The 27130-nt window shown below is 46.4% G+C and overlaps 1 protein-coding gene across 1 annotated transcript in view; it reads left to right on the forward strand.

Moving 5' to 3' along the window:
- The window catches only part of LOC149327494 (nose resistant to fluoxetine protein 6-like), a 61371-nt gene that overhangs the window by 16152 nt on the left and 18089 nt on the right, over positions 1–27130 (forward strand). Inside the window, exons 3-10 of the mRNA XM_089564898.1 lie at positions 3625–3736; positions 8780–8864; positions 11777–11865; positions 13955–14134; positions 15820–15913; positions 16731–16817; positions 17919–18084; positions 22812–22894. Coding sequence (XP_089421024.1) covers positions 3625–3736; positions 8780–8864; positions 11777–11865; positions 13955–14134; positions 15820–15913; positions 16731–16817; positions 17919–18084; positions 22812–22894 — 896 coding nt within the window. The remainder of the gene's footprint in view (positions 1–3624; positions 3737–8779; positions 8865–11776; positions 11866–13954; positions 14135–15819; positions 15914–16730; positions 16818–17918; positions 18085–22811; positions 22895–27130) is intronic.

Genomic DNA, 27130 nt, shown 5'->3' on the forward strand with positions numbered 1-27130 from the left:
GGTTTCCTTTGTTTTCCGGCAGCGATAGCCAAATTAACATTAGTTACCAGCGAAAAATATTGTGGCATCCAGAATTATGAAGAGCTCTTGACAAACATTTCCACTCTGTCTTTATGCTGAAGCTGCAAAATCCAATAATTTGCCGCCAGTAGGAGCTTTTTCGACATTCTCGCAAGGGAACAGCCGTTGACAACTAGTTGCTAGCTGCTGGAAATATTAAAGGAATACACCTGCTTACGCCAGGTAGTGACGGCTGATCCGGATCATGAGAGGGAAATAACTAGAAGAATAAGAATGGGGTAGAGCGCGTACGGCAGGTTCTCTCAGATCATGAATGGCAGTTTGCCAATATCCCTCAAGAGAAAACTATACAACAGCTGTATCTTACCGGCACTCACCTATGGGGCAGAAAGGTGGAGGCTAACAAAGATGGTTCAGCTTAAAGGGAGACTGAAGCACTTTTTCTGAAAATCGGGCTGGCAGCGGCATCCTATAGTTTTTCATGCTGTATACTGGAATATCGCATCCAAATAAGGCAAAAACAAGCGCGAATTGCCTTTTTTAGCCAAAATATGCGGCCTGTGCCGCGGGGCACGCCGCGCGGCGCGCCGCCGCCCGTGATTGGTCAAGAGAGGTCGTGACGTCACTTTGAGGACTGGAGAAGCTGCCGATGCGGAGCCGGCGCTGCGTTGAGGGCAGATCGCAGCTTTCCGTGTCGTTGTAAAAGCGAATAAGGCGAGTATTTTTTTTTACTGACCACCGAAGAAAAGGATACTACAGTTTGCTCATTCCACGTATCGCCTGAAACCAAAAAAGACGCAAGCAAAAAATTCTATGCCTAGCACAAGCATACGCCAGCGTCAAAGACGCGATGCAGACCATGCGTAAAAGGTGCCAGCACAACCTCGGCTCGTATTCTCGGAAAGGAAGGGGTGCGAACAATGCTCAAGTCAATTACCACCACCGGACGCCTCCTGGCTCGCCCGGAAGAGCGTCATCCTAAAGAAAAGGCCCAAAGCACTGTGTACAAAAAATCCTGTTCTCAGTACCCGGCGTTGCAGGTTGGGGCAAGAAAGTATTTCAAGGAAACGATGAAGGAGCACAAAGTTGGTGTCAAAATTAGCGAAGCGCAGTGGCCAAGCACTGCGAGGCATGTGACCACAAGATAGTGACGCAATCATGGTGTGCTGGAAACCAAGCCAAATACGCGCACAAATACGCTTCACTCCTGGCGCGTTCAGCAGATGCCAGAAAATATTAATCGCTGCCTCGGAAACGTTCGCCCTTCCTAGATTTGCAGTTTAGGTTCAGTGAAGTAGTTGCCAACTATATGTGTGTTTAAAAGCCAAGCTAGCTGCAACTCGCCCGCTGCCACAACTTGATGAAGAAACCGAGTAAGGTTGCGGCGTTTTTTTGCAAAAACTCGGTTGGCATTCATTTCTCTCATAAATTTGCATCCGAAATCAACGTCGAACGCTTTCATTTCAATTGCTTAGCTAGGATTAAACGAGATGCCGCATATGAAGAGCTTCGATGCTTGCTTGCTTTGCTTTATTGTGCTTTGCTCTGCTTGCTTGCTTGCTTGCTTGGACACGTCGAACCGAGTATAAAATCACTAACCGAGCCTTGCTGAGCACGTCTCAGGTGGTCTGGCCGCACCTAAGCTGAGGAGAGCGACACATGCTTAAGCCTCTATAAGGTTTCTTCAGGGGCTAAGTGAGCATGTTTCTACTTTTAAAAGAGGCGCTTCTTCGGAATGGTGACACGCCTCTTATGCGCGAGGAAATCAATGGAACTGTGTCATGGTTCAGCCGCGGCTTTTCGACAGAAATCTCCAGAGATCACACTAGGACAAGCTCTGCCTGTAGCCGCTCTTACGAAAGTGTTTCGAGCAGAGTAAGCTTGCTGTAGTCGGCTTGAATTCTTCGTCACAGAAGCGAGCGGTTGCGCTGCGAGCTTGTGATCTTGCGGAAAACAGTGGAAGACGACACAGTCGCGGCCGTAGTTGTTCGTGGACACGAACGCAGAGTAGTGCCTGTTGAATCTGATTCTCAAGGTCAGCTGACACGCTTTGTACGTCACAACGCACGCAGTACGAGGAACAACGCATGCAGCACGAGAAACAACGCGCGCTGCAAGCGCGCTCGGGTGCGCCGAAGCATCCCCGGCTCCTCAACATGACGTCACGCTGGCCGACATGGACGAGGTTTCCCTCTCCGCTGTTCCCCTCTCCTGCGCTCGCGCGGGGCGCGGGAAATTTAAACATCGCATTTTTAATTGGTGATTGCGCCACTGTTTTAGCCAAAATCGAAAAAATAATTTCACAGACGTGATCAGCAACGACAGTACTTCAAAACCCTAGAAGGTTAGCTGATTCGAAAACCGCCTCAGTATCCCTTTAAGTTAAGGACACCGCAGTGAGCTATGGAACGAGAAATGATAGGTGTAACGTTAAGAGACCGGAGGCGGGCGAAATGAGTGAGGGAACAAACGCGGGTTAATGACATCCTAGTTGAAATCAAGAGGAAGAAATAGGCTTGGGCAGGGCATGTAATGCGAAGGCAAGATAACCGCTGGTCCTTAAGGGTAACGGAGTGGATTCCAAGAGAAGGCAAGCGCAGCAGGGGGCGGCAGAAAGTTAGGTGGGCAGATGAGATTAAGAAATTTGCGGGAATACGGTGGCCGCAACTGGCGAAGGACAGGGTTAATTGACAAGCATGGGAGAAGGCACGTGTCCTGCAGTGGACGTAGTCAGGCTGATAATGATGATCATGATGCTGAGGAAAAGCGTTTTTAAAGCCAACATTACCAAGGCAGAAGCTCTACCTCGCCTTTCAAACTGGGCCAATGAAAATACATTCCTGTTTCGCAGCGGTTTTCTTTATTTTATAGCTGCCGAGGTGGATCAGTGGTTATGCCGCTCGGCTGCTGACCCGAAAGACGCGGGTTCGATGAAGGCCGCGCCGGTCGCGCTCCGACAGAGGCTAAATGCTAGAGCCCGTGCACTCTGCAATGTCAGTGCACGTTAAAGAACTGCAGGTGGTCTCAATTATCCCTAGTATCTTTCAATGCCATAACAGGAAACAAACCAAATTATTATTTCCTGTGTGCCGCTGAAGATTAAGAGTACGCCCACTCAGATCTCCTTCGAATAATAATTAGGCTTCAAGATGGTGCGGTGCTTTAAAGGGAGCATTCATTCTCCGTTTTAAGTTGGAATCGATTCTGTGCCTCCATCTATCCTGATATTGGTCCGGTATATAAAGGCTATATTATTGCTCGGGAAACTCAATTTAAAAATTCAGCGTTCTCTTCCCGCCACTCGATTCCTGCTTGTGGCGTCGAGACCGAAAATGACTCCGGGATCACCGTTGGTAGTGAATGGCGGTCCTTGCTGGCCTCAGGGATCCGCTGCCGGCAAATTGTCTCAACGTTACTGCACTTTGGGATAACAATTATTGATGGCAGCACCTGCTTTTCTTTATTTTACTTTTTCAGGCTTAAAAAAGGACTTTTATTGAAAGTCGTTTCTTCGCCATTACAACGCGCAAATCTATGATTTTTATAAGCAGTGTACCATTCAAATGCTTGCCTGATTTCCATCCACTTATATCTGCTGTCCAGATGCGTTACTACAAGGGCCACTTCTCGTACACTGAAGTTCCCATAGCTCGGATCGGCATCTGCTTCCTAGACGACTGCACCCAAGAGGACCTGCAGAACATGGTGGATGCAAGTATGTCTTCGTCATAATTGCTACCACTTCATAAAGAAGCCAGCATAACAAAGCTGTTGTTTGCTGGGCCATTTGGTATAGCATAGCGAAATTTGAAAGCGCAAGCAAAAACGAAGGACAATAAAAATGGAGGAGTCAAGCGCTGCAAGGTTACACATAAAAGAGCCAAAAGAGGAAGAATTATGGCTTAACAAATTTGTCCGCTGGGGTATTGCATACCGTTCCAGCTTTCCTGTCCTTTGACTTTACCCATGCTTTTGAAATTCGGAATTCTAGGCAGCATAAAGTAGGCAAAAAATATGCATGAATTTCATGTCACCTTGCATCTATATACATAAGCTAATCATGTCATTCGCAACTAATAAACGACTGCTTCATCTTTGTGAATTTTACACTGCACATACTAGTGTGCCGCAGGCATTAACTATTGTGTTGAACTCGTGTTCAACGCTGGCTTAAAATTTTTAGGCTTTTGAGCACCGGCTTCCAGCGCCCCTTTATGCTAGACGAGACGGTGCATGAATCCGAAATATGGTGTAAACACGGCCCCTGTATTGGCGAAAAGCTGAACCGGCTCTGTCGGAAAAATCCGTGGCAGGCTAATGATCCCCATCGTAAATTAACTCGCGGTCCTCCGTCTTGGCGCGCGTCATAGCTCTCGGTGATGCTTCAGCAAGGAAAAATTCTGCATTCATCCAGCGCCGCATGCCAGTGGTCAAACTTGCATCCAAGGCCGATTCTCGGCGCATGCGTGTTGTTTATTTGTTTTCACGCAGCCAGCGCCACAACGTTCCCACGTTTGCACCCCGTTGGTCTGGTTTTGTCTAGCATTCCGATCTTGGACGGCCTTGTCAAGCGTGTTGCGGATCTCTTATCATTATGTGTCTTTTGAATAACAACGCACTGGGCAATATAGCTAAATTATAAGTCGACTCATGACATTACCAAGAAGCTATCAGTGTTTGCGTCACCCGTCTACTGTACACGAAATATCTGCTCCGATCCTGATGACCTCGGTGGCAAGTTTAAGTTGGTAAAGAGAGGTCTCGTGCGAAACGGTTTCCACCGAAATTTTGTCAGCAAAGTGACAAAGACCGTCGAACACACGCGAGTACTACAGCAGCAACAGCATGCGCCGCAATGCCGCAAGACAACAGAAGACCGCCTCGAACGATCAGAAAGCACGATGTGCCTATCGCACAGGTGCCAATAAGCAAGCTGAAGTTGTCGAGGTGAAGGAACCCCCTGCCACGGGCCAAGCTCCCTTGCGTGGTTTATCGAATGCTGTGCTGCATTCACGTCTCTATAGGGAGAAGCGGGACTTCCAGCAGCGTAGAAAGGAACGTCAAGGCGCCCGCATTAAGGAATGTGACGGCGAAGCATGCGCACAGTCTGCCACGAGACGGGCTGAGATGAGGAGGTGATCGTTGCAGCCGAAAGAAACAATTGTTTTTACATCTACATACCCTTGACTTAGAATGAATCAAGGCACTATTTATTTCTTAATTCATAAACCCTAAAGGCCTCTAGGGGCATTACATTAGGGAGGAGAAATACAAGGCGTAAAGAAAAAATAACCACAAATAATAAAGAGAAAGAAGCCATACCGGAAATCTTGTCATTAAAAAATAAAAAGGCTAATGTTTTCGAACGACTTCAACGCGGCTTTTAATGAATGCAATGTTTTCGGGAAGTTTATTCCTGTGATGAATTGTGAGAAAGAGCGCTTAATAACGAAGTAAGTTAACAGAGCGAATAAAGGCTCAAATTTACCTTCTTTTTTTCTTTAAATTACGAGAGATACTGAAGAGTTTTTTTTCAAACTGTCTTATTGTGAACAAAGGTTCCGTACGGGACCCGAAATAACAACGTTTAAACAGCGTTCAAATGTAGCGTTCGCGTTTTGTTATAAACAAACAATGTGTCGCACGCGAAAACCGTGCGAACATGTAGGTTATCTACCAGATACACAGAATTAGGTAGTAATTTTTGCCGTCAGTATTCTAATCAGATAATGTCAATTAAGTAACCTTTTTAGGCGCTGCGTGCAATTGGCACATAAGTTTATGCTGAAAATATACAGGCGATAATATTCCCAGACTGTTCAGATTCTTCAAATCCTCGCAGGACTTGCATGTTTCGACATTTCCTCCAACTTCTGCATTTTTATTTATTTGCTATAAATTCCTACAGTGCCACTTTGGCGTTTTTGTAGGTGCGTATTTACAAACACAAAAGCAAAAGTAGAGCGCAAGCAAAGGCATCCAATAAGTTACAATAAGAAAAATACAAACATGTATCGTAACTTAAGGGTGGGACAACACATAATTCCAAGCGTAAAGCATCGAATTAGAAAGCTTTTTACGCAATTCGTCAAACCGCAGAGTGGAAAAATGATCGAAAGGAGATTGACAAAGGCCTTGTATGGCAGACGAAGAATTGGGTGCGTACACTATCTCACCAATCTTAGTACAGGCAGTCACGCATACAAGATGGTGACGATCGCTCGAGTTTCCTTCGCGCCATGTCGCAGCTTTTGCATATGGCGTTTCTTCGAATACGCTAGCCAACCGTGAAAAGGGACGACCACGTAGTCGGAACAACAGAAAAGTTTCTATCGTCACATCAGATTTTATGTAATGGTTTCGATCAAGGACTTTTGCAAGAGTACGCATTTGGGCTAGTTGGTGTGGGTTCATCTTAAGAAACAGCGCAAAGGACGGCACACGAAAGAGACCACAGGTCGAGTGCTTACTATCAACTGGCATTGTATTTCAGAAGGCGGGAATATGTAGGCTTTGATGGCTTGAGAAAAAAGTAAAAAGACTATTGTAACAGGCACAACTCATCATACGAAGACGAGATGGAGCCTTCCCTCTCACCTTCGTATGAGGAGTTGTGTCTGTTACAATTTTATTTTTATATTTATTCTCAAGCCATCAAAGCCTATACATTCCCGCTTTCTCAAATAAAACATCAGTTGATAGTAAGTGCTCGACCTGAGGTCTCTTTCTTGTCCCGCCCTCTGGGCTGTTTTCTAAGAGGAAGAACTTCTAGTCTGGTGTCTTTCTGTCAATGCGCAGTATACCTGCGTGAAATACACATTTGAAGTTTTTTTTTTGTATATGCATGTCTATTGCGTTAGTGCTTTGTCCTAAAATACACGTTTACTGGGTGAACAACACAGTTGACGTTCTTGTACTCGAAATTCTGCACATAGATGCGCATTGCGTCAATGTTATTCTTTGCTTACTTTGTGAATGCTTGGGCTGCTGTATCTCTTTTTTTTGTATTTACATGCGTTTATGCGCTGTGTTACTGTATAAACCCCCCCCCCCCCCATTGTAATGCCAAATGTCGTTGTGGGTAAAAGATAAAAAAAAAGACTATAGAACCTTCATACCTCTTGAAACGCCTGCACGCATTTCACGCCGCCTAAACAACCAGCACAGCATAAAACGCATTCACGGAGGAACCCTCGCTCTTAATTCATCTGCACTTCCACGTGCCATCGATCTTTTGAATGATCTTTCTGACTGTATCGCATGCGTCGGAAACCATCAACCATTCCAGGATCAGCTACGTGAATATCTCACATGACATCGCTTTTTCTCCTATCTTTGATTTTCTTTGTCGCAGTGTACTTTTGTTCCTTCGTTGCCATTGCGTTTTGTTTTGGCCGTATGTCCGGCATTCATGCTGCTGAAAAGTGCCTTGTATCCTACGCATATTTTCGCCTTTAAGTTTTCCCTTGTACATTAGTTTCTTTATACTTAATCTTTTGTATCGCATGTTGTATTAATTAGTTTCCTCTGCACATTTTGCCGTTCTTTGCCCCCCCCCCCTTACTCAATGCCCTTCTGGGCCCTGTAAGGTATCAAGAATAAATATAATAATATAAAAAAAACAGTGTGCTACTAAAATACCCAAAACAACACACAAATCTGTCGTCACGACAAAACTACAACCAGCTTTTTCGTGTTCTTGGCACGGTTCTGTCGTCTTCTACCGGTTAATGAACTCAGCCTGTTGACAAAATGGCGCACGCAACTAAATGTTCAGGGAAATCGAAAGAGCTATGCAGCGCCGTGGAGGCTCTGCGCCAGAGTCATCAAGGTCAGCCGCTCCGCCAGCTCGTTTGAGGCGAGACGGTCCCGCCATGTAAGGAGAGAGGGAAACGGATAATAAAAGTGTTTATTTGCCCCGACGCTGAAAAGCAACGCACCGAGAAGGAAGGGTTTTCCCGCTAGTCGCCTTCGACCGGCAATTGCACGGCCCGCGTTGTTGCAAACTGGAAGGCGGATATCTTGAAACACGATCTTGCGGCAAGAATTCTGCGAATAGCATAATGTAGAAATGTCATAGCCGCGGGTTCGATCCCGGCCGCGGCGGCTGGAATTTCTTTGGAGGAGAAATTCTAGAGGCCCGTGTACTGTACGATGTCAGTGCACGTTAAAGAACCCCAGGTGGTCGAAATTTCCGGAGCCCTCCACTACGGCGTCTCTCATAGCCTTAGTCGCTTTGGGACGTTAAACCCCATAAACCAAACCAAACCAAATGTCATAGCCTCGATGTTTGTGACTTAAAAATAGCCAGCTCTTGGAAGAAAAAAATCATTCGGCGATTTCAGTTCATTATAAATGTACCCGGGTTGTCATGACATCAACAGTTGTCATCTCAGTTTGTGTCTTCCTCGTAGCGTAAAGTAGCTACAAAAACGGGTTTGTTTATAACTAACTCATCACTTTGTTAAAAATAAACGAGAAAACCTCAGTTTTGAACACTCCTGGTGTGTATGCATCAGAACACGGATTCATTAAGGGCATGGCACTAAGCAAATTGAATTTATGATGCGAGCTCACGCAGGAAAGCAGCGAGCATCATGGCTCAAAGGGCGCGGGTGGCTCTATTGGACGACGGACATTTTTCGGGCAAGTGGGAATAGTTCACACCACGAATGCTAGCGGTTCAAAGCCTTCACTTTTTCATCCAAGCATCTTTACGAGTTATGCGACTAAAAAGCCCTTTTACTTTTTGTTGCAGTGAAGCCTTCGGTTATCGACATCAAAGTGTCGAACTGCGTGACGGCAGAACCGGAGCCGTGGAGCACAAGACAGAAGGCAATTGTGTAAGTTATTCCGCCAATTATAAAGAATTACCAGCGATGTAGAAGAGGGGGCCACAGAAGTGTTTGAAGCTGGGTATACACAAAAAAAAAATTAAGGGGACACTTTGGCTCCTTGAAATGCTGCAGGGCGAAAGCGTTTCCTGGCGCACTGTTTGCTTTTTGTTTATTTTTTATTTTTCATATATTATTTTTTCCATTTTGTTTTTGTTTTTTTCTTATTTTTATCGGTTTTTCTTTTCTCTTATTTTTTATTTTTCAATCCTTTTATTTTATTTATGAAACCCATGCATTCACTAGATGCGCCTTTATTCATGCTCAAACCCTGAGCCTTCGTAGCGGAGTGGTAGCGTCTCCGCTTCAAATGCCAAAGGCCCTGGTTCGATTCCCAGCCTCGACACAGTTGCTCTTTAAGTAGTGACACCGAAACGCGGACAAATCTGTCGACACGGCCGTCGACACAACTGGCGACATGGCTGCTAATGACAGTATGAAGCATTAAAGGCTTTCGCCTTGAAAGTGGTTGCGGCTCAGCTCAGCTGAGACAGGACATACAGAGCGAAAGCTCTGTCAGCAAGCACTCCGATTACATTAGCGAGAGCAAATCACGTGGTGCATCAGATGCCACGAGTGCAAGAGCGAGCGTCCAGGGTCGCTGTCGGCGCAGCAGCAGACCTGGCTGCCAAGCGCGCTGATGTGGCGTCTGCAAGTCACATCGCATGACGTCAAGCCACGTGCGGCGCGCCGCCTTTAGAGGTCGAATCTAAGAGCCAGTTGACCTTCAGCCTCAGCTTGAGAGGAGCATAGCTTTCCGCTTTAAAAGCTTAATGTCTTCGCTACCTGGAATCGTGGCCTCACATTGAGTAGTAAAGCGAACACTCTTCAATGCGTGGCTGCATGCTCAAGCTGCCAAAAAAAATTAAGGTTTTGCCAGCTTTCCGTTTCCCGCAAAGTGTGCTTCGGACACCTGCACATATAACTGACATGTGTTGTATGCGGCTGTATAGGACTTTCGTAAAGAATAAGCAATCCATGACACTTAGGCGGTGGAGTGTTCGAAGCGCGTTTTCGTTCGTTGTAATTCGTGACCAGCGCTACATACAGCGACCCCCGCAGAGACTTTTCTTGCTGCCTTTAGCTGCGTAACACATGATGCTGCCTAGCTAATCACGGTTCATGGTTCAGAAGAACTTCTATTGGGGCTAGATGGTTCATTGTACTTGAGAAAGGAAAAACAGTAGCGCCTAAAAACGCACACACCGCGGAAGAACGACGTAGGTCACGCGCTCTTTACGTATACGAGCTCGCAAGTCGCTCATAACAGCGGGGATACGCGGGTTCGAATCTGCAGGAGGCTCAGCGCGAGAGTCGCATAGCGGAGTGAAGGAGAGGAGAGGCTCCAGTCCGTGCCCATGGACCGCGCCGTTGTTGAGACGTGTCGTTGGCTGTGAAGGTGGACACGGTAGCGGCCGCTGGGAAAGAGGCGCTACCCACGCGTACCCACCTGTTTTGTCCCGAATGGCTGCATTTGTAACCCCCTGGCGGGCTGCATGGTTCATCTGAAGCGAAGAGAACGAGACGAAAGTAGTGATGCAAAACTATCGATAGTACTATCGATACTATTGATAGTTGAGTCACTATCGAACTATCGATGGTAAAAAAGCGCTATCGATAGTACTATCGATAGTTAGTCCTTTCGATAGCTGTATTGGCAGTACTTTCGATAGTACTTCCGATAGATTTATTACTACCGATAGTACTTTCGATGGTTCTATTGATAGTACTATCGATAGCAGTATCGATACTACTTGTTATAGATGGTAATATCGATTCTATAAAATCAACTACGCGTACCCACTGCATTCTAAACTTGCTTTCCCTAGTGTGGTTTGGAGGTTATGGTATGAGTAACTGACATGATTCGCCCGTTTTCGCGGCCTACGCGTCACTGAGCTCTGCAGACGTTCCCTACGTAATGCTGCTCGATAAAATGTTAGCGTGCGAATGTCCTAGTTGCAAAGCAAGTGTGCGAAAAGCATTTCTGCAGCGGTTACGTCAGCAAGACGACGTCTGCAGTGCACGATAGCACAAATGCACAATATGAATATTGTGACCATCAATAGTCTTACCATCGACAGTTTCACTATCGACAGTCTTGCTATCGATAGCGGTACTATCGATAGTAATACTATCGATATCAACACTACCGATAGTAATACTATCGATTCTACTATCGATAGTAGACTACCGATAATACTATCGATGGTCTATCGATAGTAGCACTATCGATAGTTTTTTACACTGTCGATAGTTTAAAAAAAAACAATCGATACTATCGATAGTCAATTTTCCGATAGTTTTGCATCACTAGAAGAAAGGCCAGTTCTTATGCGTCCCCGTTCTCGTTACGCAGTTTTACTCGTTCGCCTCACCGAGAAGCCGCGTGGAAGACCATTTCAATATAGGCGTGCGAAAAATACGCGGAAAATCATCTTTAAAATGGAGACCTCCTCGTTTTTTTTTTGTAGCCTTGGTATGGCTGGGGTTAGTGTGGGTTTTCGCTCGCTTGTTTGCCGAGAGTGAGCACCATACGAAGCCTTAGGTGTACTGATCTATTCCCACAGCTAATTATTATGAGGGAATGGCTCAGAAGACGACTGCTTAATTGAGTCCGTAAAAGCAGTCTTCGGTCTTGACGCAGCCTTTAAAACCAGTCACAAGTTGCATGAAGTGATATCTGGAATGGTCTGAATTTGTTCTGTTGAGCAATATGTGTCTCATACAAAAATCTGAAAACCTGAAAATTAGCTTTCTACTAAATTACAAATGCTCACTTAAAGGTTAAATCCTTCAAATCAGATAAAACTTTCCCCTTGTAGAAGAATTGCAACTAATTTGCTTGATTCGTAATCCAGAATATTTCTAGGCCTCCTGGTTGTCATCATCGCAGTTGCCACTTGCGTTGACCTCATTCTAGTCAAGCGAAAACATGACGCAGAACCAAGTAAGTTTCACCTTATTCTTGCGTATTTATTTCTTTTATTTCAATATACTTGTAGTTCCGATTGACACTGCTACAGGAGTGGGTTTGTATGCGTGAAGAATACAAACCAACCATCAATATTGCAGGCAAGCATGAATCAAAGCAAAGCATTGATAAGCGTACCCATGGCCAAGAAACAATATCAAAAATTGAATACAAACTGAATGCGATCATTAACTTTGGCTATAAAGGGTGCCCTTTGCCATAAAAGGTGCACTTTGCTATAGAGGCTGTACATTATATATAGAAGATGTTTGCATGACACACTCATGCTTACTGTATCACAAGCGTATATGTGGACACGTAAGAGTAAAATGCTGTTCTTGACATGGTGTGCTGTGTGCCATTACCACAGCCGAGTCAGTTAACCGTATAACAGACGCGATATGCGATTCAAGTTATTTCAGTATTACCGGAAACCGTGGTAACAGTAGCTGGCAAGTACATTTTTCCAGTACAGGATAGTGTAATTTCGTTCAGCTTCCCGATCTTCCCAACTGCTTGCCTGAAAAACTAAAGATTGAGTAATCGATACTGATTAGGTTTTCCGCATAACGAAGCACGCAGACAAGACCAGAAAACATCTAGCCTTGTGCCATAGCCACGAGATAATATTATCTATCTTCTTTTTATCGAAACATGAATATTCTGACTACTCTTCAGAACATTGGTTTATTGGTTTATTGGGGTTTAACGTCCCGAAGCAACTCAAGCTATGAGGGACGCCGTAGTAAAGGGCTCCGCAAATTTCGACCACCTGGGGTTCTTTAACGCGCACTGACATCGCACAGCACACGGGCCTCTAGAATTTCGCCTTCATCGAAATTCGGCCGCCGCGGCCGGGATCGAACCCACGCCTTTCGGGTCAGCAGCCGAACGCCGTAACCACTGAGCCACCGCTGCGGGGCCACTCTTCAGAACTGAAAATATCAGCGGCTATACCACGGAAGTTCTAAGAAAATGACATTTTTGGGTGGAACAACCGGCAAAATAGATGTGGTCATTTGGGAACACAGCTTCCAAAAAGGGCCATTTCAGTTGCAGAGAGACATTTGCGAGGATCGCAATCAGCAATGATCTCGTACCTATACGGAAATATGTGCACCTATATGTGTACATCTTTCTTTCAGGGGGGCACTTTGCTGACCTAAAGTGCGGTGAGGCGAAAGCCTTTAGCACGGTTTTACTGCGTGTGTCACTGATGTGTGGCTAAGATGTTAATTGATGTTAACTGTTTGTGAGTTTGGGAGACATCCGTCTGATTCGACGCGTTTCTGCAAAAACTGTCCAGCGTCCTACACAAGAACTGCGTATGCGTTGGCAGGAAGTAGCGTAGCCATTAGTACGCTCAGCTGCGGAACGGAAAGATGGTGGTTCGAATCCCATCGTGCACAAAGATTTTTTTTCTGGTCTGACTAGATAAAGCATGACACCTCTGCTCAAAACCTTCTGTCGACAGCCTTGTGTCGACAACGACGTCACATTAAAGACTTTCGCCTTAAAACTTTCTTTTGTCGGTACTTCCACTGAACTGCGGCAATAGACAGCGTTGCTTTGACCAAATGTCACCCGCGGTTGCAGTATGCCGTTAAAACGCATCAGCAAACATAGCGCCCAACACTTACCGCCTTTTGTGTGCCAAACTCTTCTATTATTAACAAAACAATTAGGCTAACTTTCAGCCATACTGACTTTAGTCCATGACGAGCCTCGCGAATTGATCCGGCTTCACGAGGAGCACTAGTCTGCAGCAGCGGAGGATATGTCCCTTACAAAAAAAGTTTAGAGATACTATCGAGTGTCTATAGACTTCTGTCTATAAAGTCTACAGACTGTCTTTAGACAAATTCTAGAGGACAGTTTCTAGGCAATACAAATGTCATAGACAGTCTATAGACTGTGAAAGACAAAAATCAATGTCTATAGGAAGTCAATAGAGTCCATAAGGAGTCTATAGACTGTCTATAGACTGTCTATAGACCATTTTTATAAGGGGTTAACCAGCCTTTTGTAGGAGTAGCACTAAGAGATCGTTCTGGGGGCTCCCCAGGTGCGTTGGTTCAGTTCGTGACGGCGTTCTCGGCGGCGTCGAACACGCGCGCACTGCTCAAGGTGGCCGACCGGGCCGACGGCGACCACTACGCTCTGCAGTTCCTGCACGGCCTGCGCTTCTTCAGCCTGTCCCACATCATTATCGGCCACTGCGGTTTCGCAGTGTCCGACAACTGGTGTAAGAACATGTTCACCTCATTTGCATGTTCGTTGCCATATCAGTGCACACCCAAACTGCGTTTTCATTTTGCTGCGGTATTTGTACAGGACGGCGGTAGGGCATTTCTGGAAGTGTAGTTACATGTCAACATTGTGTATGCGTGTGTGTATGTGTGTGTTTTAAAGTGTGTGAGTGTGAGAGTGAAAATGAGAGCGGTTCCTTGTGTTTATGGGCAGATGTAGGTACTCTTTTACGTCCTGCCTCTTTATCCTTCAAGTCTTATTTTCGCGTGTTCTTTTACTGAGTCGTTTTACCTTCAACTGACCGCCCTTCAACTTGCTAAAGGCAATGCGCCATATTTCAGTGATAGTGGCCCATTTTTTTAAACTTCCAGAATTTGTAAAAAAAAAATGTTGGGCGGAAAATTTTTCCGCCACCTGCAAAATCCTAACCGAAAATTTCACTCCTTTTGGGTGGATCAGTTGCAAAAATTGCTAATTATTGCGGTAGCCGCAGTTCCAGTCGGAATTGACGTTTTTCGCGTTACTGTAGCATATGCAACCCTTAAATTTATACACCGATAGGTATTCAAGCTTCACGTACCCCCCCCCCCCCCTACTCATGCTATTGCTCTAAAATACATAACTAAAGCTACAATATAAATGAATCCGAAGCCGGCACTGCTGCTCGGGGTTTCGATTCGAACTCCGGTTCACAGCAACTGCAGCGATTTTCTTGGAAGCAGTTCATGCTTTTCCCCACACCGGCACCAAACGTTTTGGACTGTTCAAAGCATTTTTTGAGAATTTAGATAAAATAACAACTATTTTCTTTCACGCGTGATGGATAATATTTTTGTGCTATAAAACAAAATCGGACTGAAGAATATGCGTTCTTTTCTACAACGCAGCTGTAGAAGCATTTCCTGGAGCCAATGCGAACTAATCAATGCCTTCGGCGAGTCGCTGACAGCAAATTGAAATATTTAAAAAAAAACGAACAAGGCATAATTGTTTTTGACTAACCATTGAACAACCGTGGATTCACATGGCAGCCGCTCTTAAGCAGCTCCCGCTGGGGCGGTAGAGGACATGTACCGATAATTATAATTCGTTGGCACCTCTTACAAAGCTCCCACTCTCAGAGGTGTCACGTCAAGCACTGAATTTTTTAAAGCTTGCATCCAGAGGCTTCACCGTTGTTTTGGGCAGTCTCTTGCGCACTGCAACTTTTCTTCTCTCGACAGCCTCATGCTTAAACCGGTCCTGACCATTGCACCTGAATAACGCAAATGACAAGACTGGCACCTAAAGTGGCAGTTTTGGACCAATTAGTGCCTGATATACAAAAACTCTTCCTCGTCATCATCATCAGCCTAATTACGTTGACTTGAGGACAAAGGCCTGTACCATATCCCTTCAATTAGTCCGGCCATGTGCCAGAAGCGGCCACCTTACCACTGCAACCTTTCTGATCTCATCCGCTTGGCTGGCAACACCTACTATGCTAGCCTTCTCCTATAATGTCTATGGGGCGTGCAAGATATGGTTCATGTCTTGGTTCCGTTGTACTGGATGCTATCGTGGCAGATATGCCATAGTCATGATAAACGATTTATTTCGACTGCTCTTCTACACATTACTTGCGCGCATGATTCGACATGCAAGTAGGGTTTGAAAAAAAAAACGGTTTTATTCTTTCAGCACGTTTCCTAAACTTCCTCATCTACACTCATCGTTGGCCTTCCATGATTGTAGCAGGAGCCTTCAACAGCGTTGAAACTTTCTTCTTCCTCAGGCAAGTAACCCACTACCGTTGGCTAAAACATAAAATAGCAATAAAGCGTCCTTGAATGTTATCATGACCTCTTCTCCTCTTCCGCGGGATCTCTTTGGCTGCCAAAAAATAATCAAGTGGCCTTAATAGCTGTACAAACGGGCTCTTTTGAAAAAAGTGGCTGTGGCTCAAATCAGCTTAGACAGCTGATGTAGAGAGCGAAAGCTCGCTCTGCAAGCCCTGCAATTATATTAGCGAGAGCAAATCACGCGATGCATCACGTGCTACGAGTGCAAGAGCGAGCGTCCAGAACGCTGGTCGGCGCAGCAGAGGACGTGACTGCCAAACGCAAGACCGAGTCACGTGACACACCACATGCACAACTGGCGAGGAGGAGCGGCCGAGCAGCGTGACTGCCAAGCGCTCAGCGGTGCATCGCCGAGTGACATGGCATGACGGCATAGCCACATGCGGCGCACCCGCTTGAGAGGTCAAATCTAAGAGACAGCTGACCTTCGTGGTCAGTAAGGAAGGGGTATTCTTTTCGCTCTAAGTCTTTTCAAACTCGTTTTTCTCACGTGTTTCCTATTTTCGAACCAAGTTAATTAACATTGCGTTCTAAAGTGAAAAATTAAAAGGGATAGCATGCGCAGGGGAAAAATGGTAGAGGCTGCACACGAATATTCTCGGTGTAAACATAGCAGGCAGCTAGTGCTCGTCTTAAAACTGAGCGTACGGTTGCTTCAGATTCCTATACTTCAGTTGTTCTTTTGCAGATGTTTACTGGAAATGTCATGACTGCTTAACCAATTTGCACTGTCCTCTTGCCCTTGTGCAGCGGATTCTTCCTTTGCCTTACTGTTATGAAGCAGAGGAGAAATGGACCCTTCGTTTTTGGGATCGGTGTGCTTCGAAGGTTGATCAGGTAAAGAAGACCATCTCGAATCGGTTATGTCCAGCTTAAGCCTAACGCTAACGATTACTGTAGCTCCGGGCTCTTTGAAAACGGGGCACTTTACCAACATTTTTAGGCGGCTTGAATTAAAACAAGGATGTTTTCATAATTGCAGACAGTGAATATCGCCATTATTCGGATAAATCACGAGGAATTTTTCGGGGTTTATATTGAGTCGAAATGCAATTATTCAATATACATGGCAATGGCAGAATATTTGGCATCCCTAAGTAAATTCAGCCATATTTATTTCGTTATTGGTGCCAAACTCTCGACTGATGTGCACTAAATCTTGAAACAATAAAATAATGGACCAAGCACAAACAAGGACATATATTCGAATTATGAGAGCGAGAATTTGCGTCAAGAATATTTTTATCTCCGTTCAAACCATATGATTCCAACGATAAATTTTAATTTTCTTTGGCACACTAATTCGCTAAATTGATCATCGAGACAATACCTACTGCCACAAAATTTCCGCGCTTTCTACGTGTTTCTGCTCAACATATTAGCGAGGGATAAAATTTTGGCGCATAGTTCGCGCGAGTTGTCACAAAAATTTGGGAAGTACAATACAGGGTTGTACACTGTAGAAAAAAAAATGGCAGTGGTTTAACGCTTCTAAACCTAGACAGAGCGAAAGCTCCATTACACTTTGCTACGCATGGTTAGAGCTCAACACGCCTCGCAGGCGTTTCAGGCACACTGCCAGTCGCGCTCTCACCCATGGCGAAACTGCATGCGAAAGCGGCGTCGCCTCCTCAGGCGAACGCCGGGTCACGTGCATAATCACACGGCCACATTTGGCGAAGCGGCAGTCAGCGCGCCGCGGTCGGAGGAGTGGCACGACGGCTGCAGCTGCAGCGAGTCACGTGCTCTGACGTCACAGCCACACCTCCGGCGCTCCTCCTGCTGAAGGTCAAACTGCAACACCCGTTGACCGTGGCGAAACATGTCGTAGAGGGGCTCTCGCTCCAAAAGCGAACCATGAAATGCAGTAGTGAACTCTAAGAATGGCTGCTTAAGCCTTGTCTTTATGCATGTCCGTTTGCATTCTACTTTTTCCAGAACATGCATTCCCCTGTTCTTCATCCTCATGTGCTTCTACGTCCTCCCATTGTTCGTCACCGGGCCAGACAGCAAGGCGTTCTTCATAAGATTCCGGGAAGAAATGTCAGAGCACTGGTGGCACTTGCTCCTACAGATAAAAAATTTCTACAAAATGGACCCGCGAGTAAGCCTCCATCAAAGCCAAATCCTTGCGAGTGTCGCTAAAAGCAGGAGAGTGTTCTGTCGGGCTAATTAGTAATTTATCCCTATTCTGGGAAAGGCAGAGCCAACTAATAAAACTCAAAACACTTCGTTTAAAGGAACTGGGCAGCGCCTGAGCAAATATTTATATTTTTCATTTATAATGAAGAAAATTATGTTTGTAGGGATCTGCATTTGAAGTGTAAACAGCTCAGAAAAGACGGAGACGTAGGAGGAGCACAAAGACGAGCGCTGTACTTTCAAATGAAGCTCTATTGCTTGCGCTGCGAAAATGTATACATTGGGCACAACCAACAAAAGAAAACATGAAGACAATTGTCACCATTTCGAGCACTTTAGCTTGCGTTCCCAGACACCCTTAGAGCGTGTGGGGGTAGCTGTCTCGGACTCAAAGGAGATGCCCTCGACTCAGCCTGGCAAGCTCAGCGGAGACCAGCCACCAAGTGGCAAGACGTTTTTGATCGTTTGGTGCCCAGCTTTCGTCGGTGCAAGCCAGAGAATGGGTCGGAGCCAAAGGTTCACAAAAAAAACTTTATGCAGCAATGAAACGATACAGAGGATTATACAATCACTCGTACGAGCACATACAAAGTGATTAACAAAATAATACAACTCGTGCAAAGTTTCAATCGAGAGAGAATACAATACGAAAGAATTATTGCACCTAAAGTGCGCCAACACAAGAGAGAGGCAAACAAACAAAACACAGTTTGTTCACCGGGCATTGCGACAGGCCGACGGCCAGAAGTTCACGACGGTGCCGTCCCGCAGACTGGCGCGCGCTGCCTCGTTCCGTGGCTGAGCGAGTGGTGCTGTCCCGGGATTTGAGCGGGCGGGCTTCTCGCTGGGGCTAACCGGCAGCGGTCAACGCCCTTCTTATATACGCTTGCTCCACGTCTGTCTGTTCTTCGTGCCAAGGCAGGCGTGCACATACGCACAGCATCAGCTGTGCTGTCTCTTTCTCCTTTTCGCGCCGGGCGCGCGTCCCTGATTGGTCCAAACGCTGTGACAGGCTTCGAGTAGCTTCCAGGCCTTCCTAGGCTGGCGCCGCCGAGAACGCGCGACTGAAAACGGGGAAGGCCTCTCTTAGGACACGCAAGGCTACGCCCTCTCCGTCGACTTCGACTAGAAACGTCTCCGACGTTCCAGAACATTCGACGTCATGGCTGATGCAATCCCCCGGCGCCGTGTCGGCAAAAAATGGTGGAGGGGGCAGTCACACGCACAAGGCTAGTCGCTCTCTGGGGTTTCCTTCTCCCCTGTTTTACGGCGCGAGCTGGCGAGATGCGTCCGCACGGTGCAGTTTTTGTTTCTTTTTTTTTTAAATTGTACCGAATTTTGTGACACTGCCCCTGCCTTTAAGAATATTGTGGAACAATACACAAAATTAGCGCGCACATGCGTGCGCTCACGAACTCAATGGCGGATGCCAAATTACATACATCACTACAATGATGTTTTCACAGAACGCAATGTTCGCAACGCACTTCAAAACAAGCCGCAGTTCGTCAATACATTAATACAACATTACAAACAGGGAGCACGCAATTAGAAGGCATACTTTCGGCTATACTTCCTGATTCGGCAGAGTTCGCACCGAACATACTGGCCCTGTTTGAGAATTCGGGGGCACTCATGGTTTTCTTTCTTGCACGACTGTTTTGCTCTGTCAATGTTGGCTTCTGCCCTTTGCCCTTTGGGAAATTCCGCCATATCCCATGCATACAACCAGGTTTCGGGGCGGCATACACATGCGAAGAAGACAATGGACACGTTCCAAGGCACTTGCATCAGAACGCAGAGGCTGGGAATAAGGACTGGTGCTAACACACTCTTGGTCCCATGCCCGAATTCGGCAGTGTAGCAGAAAAGCAACGGAAGCAATGTGCCGATCAGCACGAGGATCATGTCTACAGTCAGGCTGCCTTACGCTAAGTTTAGCAGAAATTCTTGACACCTTGTTTTCGCGTGTTCTTCTTTGGCTTTTCCTTTCTTCCTTCGGCGTTTCTGCTTCGCGGTGGCCACTTACTGGCTTTTCCTTCAGCTTCTCACAGCTGTCTACTTCATTTCTGCACGTTTCTTGCAAAGAGGGTTTCTCTTGTGCGGAACGTTCCTGCGCTGTATTTTTCCCTTCATCTTTCTTAGGTGTTTCTTTTATTGCTTCTTTTTTTCTTGAGCTAGCACGCTCGCGCTTCCTTCCCCACTTTTCTCTTGACGATCACTGCGACGTTCCAACGTTCAGGATTAGGATTTCTCTCCCTCTTGGCTACTTTCTTGGTCCTTAGGAAATTTTGCCCCTTTTATGTTGCCCAATACGAGGTCGTATATGGGGCGTTCTATGCACAGTGCAGTCAGTTTTGCGACGTAGAAGGGAGTGCACATGTACTTTAGCTTCCAGTAAGCCCTGAAATGAGCCGTCCACTAGCCGCACAAGGCTCTTCGTTCTAGTGAGATCCTTATCTCGCACCAAGCTTCGTTTTATGATTACAGCGCTGCTTCCTGTGTCTCGCAACACTGAAGTTCTTTGTTGCCCTGCCTTCCCTTTCAAAACAGGCATCCTGTTCATTACGGCTTCTGGCCGCGCGTTCACTACGGCGTTCACGACGGGAACCTTCTTGCCGTTCTTCAGTTCCACAAAGCCGTTGTCGTCTTCTTCCTCTAAGGGGTCACCTGAGGAGGCCCGTACGCATGATACCTGGGGAACGGACTTGCCCTCGTTCGAACAAGCCGCGGCTTTGTGCTCCTTCTGGTCGCACTTAAAACACGCTGTCGGGCCACTGTTCGTACTGCTGTTGCGGCAGCTAGATGCGTAGTTGCCTGACTTGCTGCACAGGCAGCATTTCGGTGGAGGCTTTGGGCTGGATTGGGTATCACGGCTTTCGGATTTCCCTGCACTCTCGGAATTTTGTATTTTTAATTTTCCTCAGATTCGTTCCTCCTTGAGCTTTCAGGAATTGGTCTGCAAGTTCTAGCATTTCGAAGAGAGTCGTGGCCCTTCTCTTCTTGAGGTACAACGGCAAGTTCAGGTGACAGCTGCTCAGGAATTGTCCCCTGATGAGCAGCTCGCGGAGTGCACTGTACTCATGTACAATTTCCGAAAGTTCCGTTCACCGATCAAAATAGTGGCTTAACCGCGCCACATATTGGGTTGCCGTTTCGCCATATGTGGGCTTCCCTGTCCTGAATTCATCCCGAAATCCCTCGGTGGTGAGTCGGAATCATTTAAGCAAAGCGGCTTTTAACTTGCTGAAACTTGCTGCACCTTCAGGAGACAGTCGCCCGAATACACTTAGTGCTTCGCCGCTCAGACACGTGCTAAAAACGGTAGTTCATTCACCGTCTGACGAATGCTGGCTTACCGCGATCCCTTCGAATCGCTTAAGGATTGCGTCGAGATCGTTTCTTTTTCCATCAAAACTAGGAAGCAACCTGCTGGCATCTATCCGCAAGCTGCTACTTGCTTCCCTAGTGCGAAGAACTTCATCTGAGTGGTTCGCAGCACGCTGCAGTTCCAGCTCCCCGAAAAGCAGCTTCATTTCGTGTTCAAATTTGATCTATTTTTCTTTTCTTCTCGAGCCTGCTGTCTTTCCTTTTCAATTCTGTCTCTGTCCAGGTCCACCCATTTACGCAGTCCGGCTCCGGATATCCTCATCTGGATGCCAACCTCAACTAGCTCCTTCAGGCTCATATTTGGATACCGAACTCTATATTCAAGGCAACGAATATATCTACACAATGAGCCTCACTAACCGCTTCATCGCGGCACCTCGCAATATCGCTCTGCTGCTAACACTCGTTTACGACCTCTTCGTGAACTCCTTCCGACCCGTTCTCCGTTCTCTTCGCTCACAAAGCACCAAACGTCCTGTCTGCGGACGCCAGAATTAATGTCCCCTCTTCGAGCACTTTAGCTTGCGTTCCCCGACACCCTTAGAGCGTATGGGGGTAGCGATCTTTCTCAGCACACGGAAGGATACGCCCTCTCCGTCGGCTTCGAGTAGAAACGTCTCCGACATTCCAGAACATTCGACGTCATGGCTGACGCAATCTCTCGGCGCCGTGTCTGCGAACGATGGCGGATGGGGCAGCCACACACATAAGGCCAGTCGCTCTCCGGGGTTTCCTTCTCCCTTGTTTTAAGACGCGCGCTGGCGAGATGCGGCCGCGTGGCGCTGTTTTTGTTTCTTTCTTTTTTTTCAATGTTGCGCCGAATTTTGTGACAACAATCACATGAACAGAATATATGCTAACAACTGTTCAATGTCGCAACAGCAGCGTTATTAGCTTGCGTCTAAAAACCTTATTTCTCTCGATGTTAATGCCATCTGAAGTAATAAAGCTTCATTTGAAAGTCAGCATTCATATTTGTGTTCTTCCTACATCACCGAAATTTTCGCGCTGTCTAAACTCATAGATTACCAACTCTCCCAATCGTCTGTTCTAGATAGTTTGTGCATTTGGTTCTCTTTTTTTTATAATAGGGCGTTTATATTTCACCTCATCGAGAAAATGGCCTCCATGTATTTAGCGTCTGCAACTGGCATTGTGTATTGTGAGGATGGAACGTGTGAAAGGACAAGACCTACCTTATTATGCTCCCGAGTGCAACGTTTTGTCCTCAGTTTTGGGCATTCTATTGACTTCATGAACTGTGACAAGCTGTAAAATGCAATTTTCTGTCTACAACAGATACTGCTCGGTCACACGTGGTTCCTGTCTGCAGACTTCCAACTCTTTGTATTCGCTCTTCCTACTTTGCTGCTTCTGAAAAGGTGAGCTTTTTTTCATAATTGTCTAGGAACAAAGATGTAAATGACATTTCCGGACGACGCTCCAAGAAAAGCATACTCTGAAATCTAACTAAAGCGAGTTAGTTCAAAATGTATACTTTAGTCTTGAGTCCTTGTGATTAGGGAGCTAGGTTTAAACTGCGGTTTGCTTCACAGGCTTACCCAAACAAGTTGATTGCGAATTTTCAGCTCGAAATCAGTTTCAGGCCTATTTCACTGCCAGAACATTTGTGAAGAACTGTTCTTAAAAAAATTGCTCTTTTTCTCCGCGCAATTTTCTTCCCCTTTGGCGAGATTTTCCACTTAACTGCAGTCCTGCCATAGCATATGTATGTATCAACGATATGAGCAGTCGAGATTCTTTCGCCATTTCAAACCGTGGCGGTGGCTGAGTGGTTACAGCGCTCGGCTGCTGATCCCGAGGGCGTGGCTTGCATCCTGACCGCGGCGGCCGCATTTTGATGGAGGCGAAACTAAGGGCGTCCATTCGCTGTGCGATATCAGCGTACGTTGAAGAACTGCAGGTGGTCGAAATTATTTCTTAGCTCTCCAGTACGGCGCTTCTCATAGTCCATATCGTTTTGGGACGTAAGCCCCGTATACCGGGCTAAACATTTCAATCTTTCATCATTTCAATGTTGTCAAGCAAGGAAGAAGCTGCTTGTCTTTTTACGTAATTCGTGCGTGTTTCCCTTCAATTGCGCCAAATGTTATCTGTTAAGCTGTAACGCGTTTACGAAACCGCTACTTAAAACAAGAAATGAAGGCGGCACAGAAAGCAATAGATTTTTGTACAGCTTAATTTGAGAAGAAAATCTCATTAACTCGTTCTTCCCATGCAATGAGCAAACGAGGTAAAAGACTAAGAACCGTGAGGCCTCACTAGTTGGTACCATAACGTTCTTCTAATTTAATATTATATAACTCGGTGCAGTCAACTCTCTGAGGAGCTGATATAACATTGTACAGCTAGGTACTATTTCCATAGAAAGCAGATCTAGAAGCCGACGTTGAATTTGCAGAAAAAGAAGATATGGAGAAATGCGTTACTTTGATTACTTCGTTTTCAGATGCACATTATTAACGACCAAATTATCAATGTTGCCGCATACATGTGAGACATCCCCACAGCGTTCCTCGTTCCACTGAAACAAAGCGATTGTTCTGTGAAGATCGAAACGCAAAAAAAGCGAATTTGCCTGCAAGAACGATGTTAAGCGAAAATTATTGAAAAAAACAAGCGATTGAAGGAAATTAACACTGGCAGTTCTGCTTCTATCGCGAGCCCCCTGGTAGCGCTGTGAAGCTAGTCGAAGTTAACTGAAGGAACTGCGGGCTTAACATCATCAGTTTTAACCTGCAGAACTGCTCCTTGTGGAGCTCGAGCTCTATTAAAGGCTGTTAAGGACAGCGTCGTAGCACACGCATTCTGCCGTCAGTTCAAAAGTTAAACGCCTCCTAAGCAAACCTATATTAAGGCAAGCCTTAAATGCCTCATCGTTGTACGCATGAGTTGTCGACTGATATGTCACGCTTTTCAATTGGTATAAATGGTCGTGACGTCAGAGTGCCCGAATTTCAAACGGGGCCAATTGTACTTTGGCTAGTAACCATGCAACCAATTAAAGGGAAGGCATAGTGATGCTCCAGGTAAGTGTGACTGTGTTTAGTTGACCAATTAGCCTAATTAACCTTTCCAGTCAGACCAGACAAATAAATAAAATCGAGCAGGAAATTGGTCGAGTTGGGGAATCGAACCAGGGTCTCCGGGGTGCGAGACGAGCATGCTAACCACTCCGCCATGCCAGCTCGATGGTTTGGAATGAACAAAGGCGTGTCTAGTGAATACTGTCTCTTCGTTCACTCCCACCTTCTTCCCTTCCCGTTACGGCGAGGTTCAGGTGTCCACTGAGATATGTGAGACAGATACATATCCTATCCTCAAAAACCAATTTATCGACGAGCAAGGCATAGAGCCGAACGGGCGATCGTGTTCTGTGGACTCCCTGCAGCGTTGCAAGACGCTGTCGCATTCCACTCTTAACCGAAGGCGAAGCTTAACATCTTAACCACACATCAGTGACACAGCTACGATTCAGCTACGATTAACACACGCTTGGAAAAACATGAAGCCGGCATCAACAAGCTTTTCGAACTTGTACCGCGTAAGGAATTGCCTCGCAAGCAGCGCGCAGCTAAACCCGCTGCTTCAGTATCTCCAGACCAGCAACATGGCGCAGAACAAAAGCACGCGAAAAGGTCGGCGGCGACGCCAATCTACTACACCAACAGAAACAATTATATGGCAATGGAACTGTCGCAGCGTACGCCGAAAACAAACACAACTAGCCGCATACATCGCAAACTCCCCTAACCCCCCCCCCCCCCCCCATGTCATCGCTTTGCAAGAGACAGAAACAAATCGCGTTCATATCCGCGGTTATCACATGACAGCCGTTACACCACGCATCCATGCCGGTGCATCCATGCATGCCGCATCCATGCCGGTGCTAGACCGCACACCGACAAACACGCCCGACAGCAAGGGCACTCAATATACCGCGATAGAGCTCAGCTCACCAGGACACACATATGGCCTCACTATTATTAACATATACAGCAATCCTAAAGATAAAGGCAGAGTTATTCCGGGCATCCTGGGCTCCTTCCGTTCCTCAAAGCTCCTTGTGGTGGGTGATTTTAATGCACGTCACACGCACTGGGGATACACCTCGGATACCCCCAAAGGTAACCTGATTTCTACCACAATGGCTGATTACAACATTAGCCTGATCACAAACCCCACCGTACTTACTCGCATTGGCACAAGTGTCACCCGCGACACCACACCCGACCTCACATGGGCCACACCGAACATAATCGTTAAATCCCACACGGTGCTCCAAGACAGTCTTGGGAGTGACCACTTTCCAGTCTCCACTATTATTGTTTATGATTCCAAGATTTTCAACCCTCGTTCGCAGCTGCTCACTGACTGGGATAAATTGCGCTCATACTAGGCAGCTAATTCTACCGAACCCCGTACTGTCACCGACTGGACAGATCGTCTGGTGGAGGCCATCCAGGCGAACAGCAAACGCATTAAAAATACCCCTAAGGCACCGCAGGTTGATCCGCATCTGGCTCATCTATGGGAGGCCCGACAGGGACTTCTCAAGCGCTGGCGTCACCAGCGACACAATCGTAAATTGATTCATTGTAGAAAAACCAGCGCTTACGAACACGGACAGAGGACAAGGGAAACAGACTGAACGGCGCTGAACTTACAACTGAATTTTATTCATACGTACGCAGTCAATTTATACATTTACACAGACATGCGCAAAGACATATCTTGTCAAACCCGGATACACTGTTGCCACTCACAAGCGTAAAAATAGAGAAAACAAAAAACAGCAATCATCCATTCAAGGCACGTGTGTCAATACCTCACCCTCCCTACCCAGAATGAAGCAGGCTCATTTCCCTCCCTGACAAGCTAATCGAGGATTTGCTTACGCATCCCTCGCCCTTCCTGATGATGTGAAATGCTTCCGCGATCTCCCTCGTGCGCTGATCGTGATGTACAAACAACACTTCCGTGTCAACAAAATACGGAACACAATCACACGTGAGGCAGTGTTGTGCTACATTTCTATTATCTCTGCTGCTGACCGAATTGGCGTGTTCTGTGAGGCGAATGTTGATACAACGGCCCGTCTGGCCGATGTACACACGGCCGCAAGACAAAGGGATAAGATACACCACTCCCTTCCTACAGGCAACGTACTTGTTTCCATACTTAACTTTGCAAAGGTTCTTACTATCCTTCCCCTCGCGTTTCCTCTGCACTGCAGCCCCTACTTTTGCTAGTTTATTGGGAGCAGAAAAAACCAGGCTTACTCCGTATCGGGCCCCTACTCTCTTAAGCCTGTGAGATACTGCGTGAATGTACGGCATAACTGCCACATTTTTTTCTTTAGAACCGGTACTAAGTTCTGAGGAGTGGCCCGATGCCTTCACCTTTTTGGACATCTTTTCAGCACAGGACACGATAAGGGCCTCCGGGTACCCTGCATCCCTGCACCTGCTTGCCTGCGTAAGGAGGCTGTTTCCCATCCTATGGTGGCATGATTTAGTCACAGCCATACCAAGGCGGCTCTTAACAATACCTGTTTTTACAACTTTAGAATGGAAGGAGCCATAGTTGAGCAACGG

This window comes from Amblyomma mixtum, chromosome 10 (assembly GCF_055824585.1).
Source record: "Amblyomma mixtum isolate Tamu chromosome 10, ASM5582458v1, whole genome shotgun sequence".
NCBI classification, from domain to species: Eukaryota; Metazoa; Arthropoda; class Arachnida; order Ixodida; family Ixodidae; genus Amblyomma; species Amblyomma mixtum.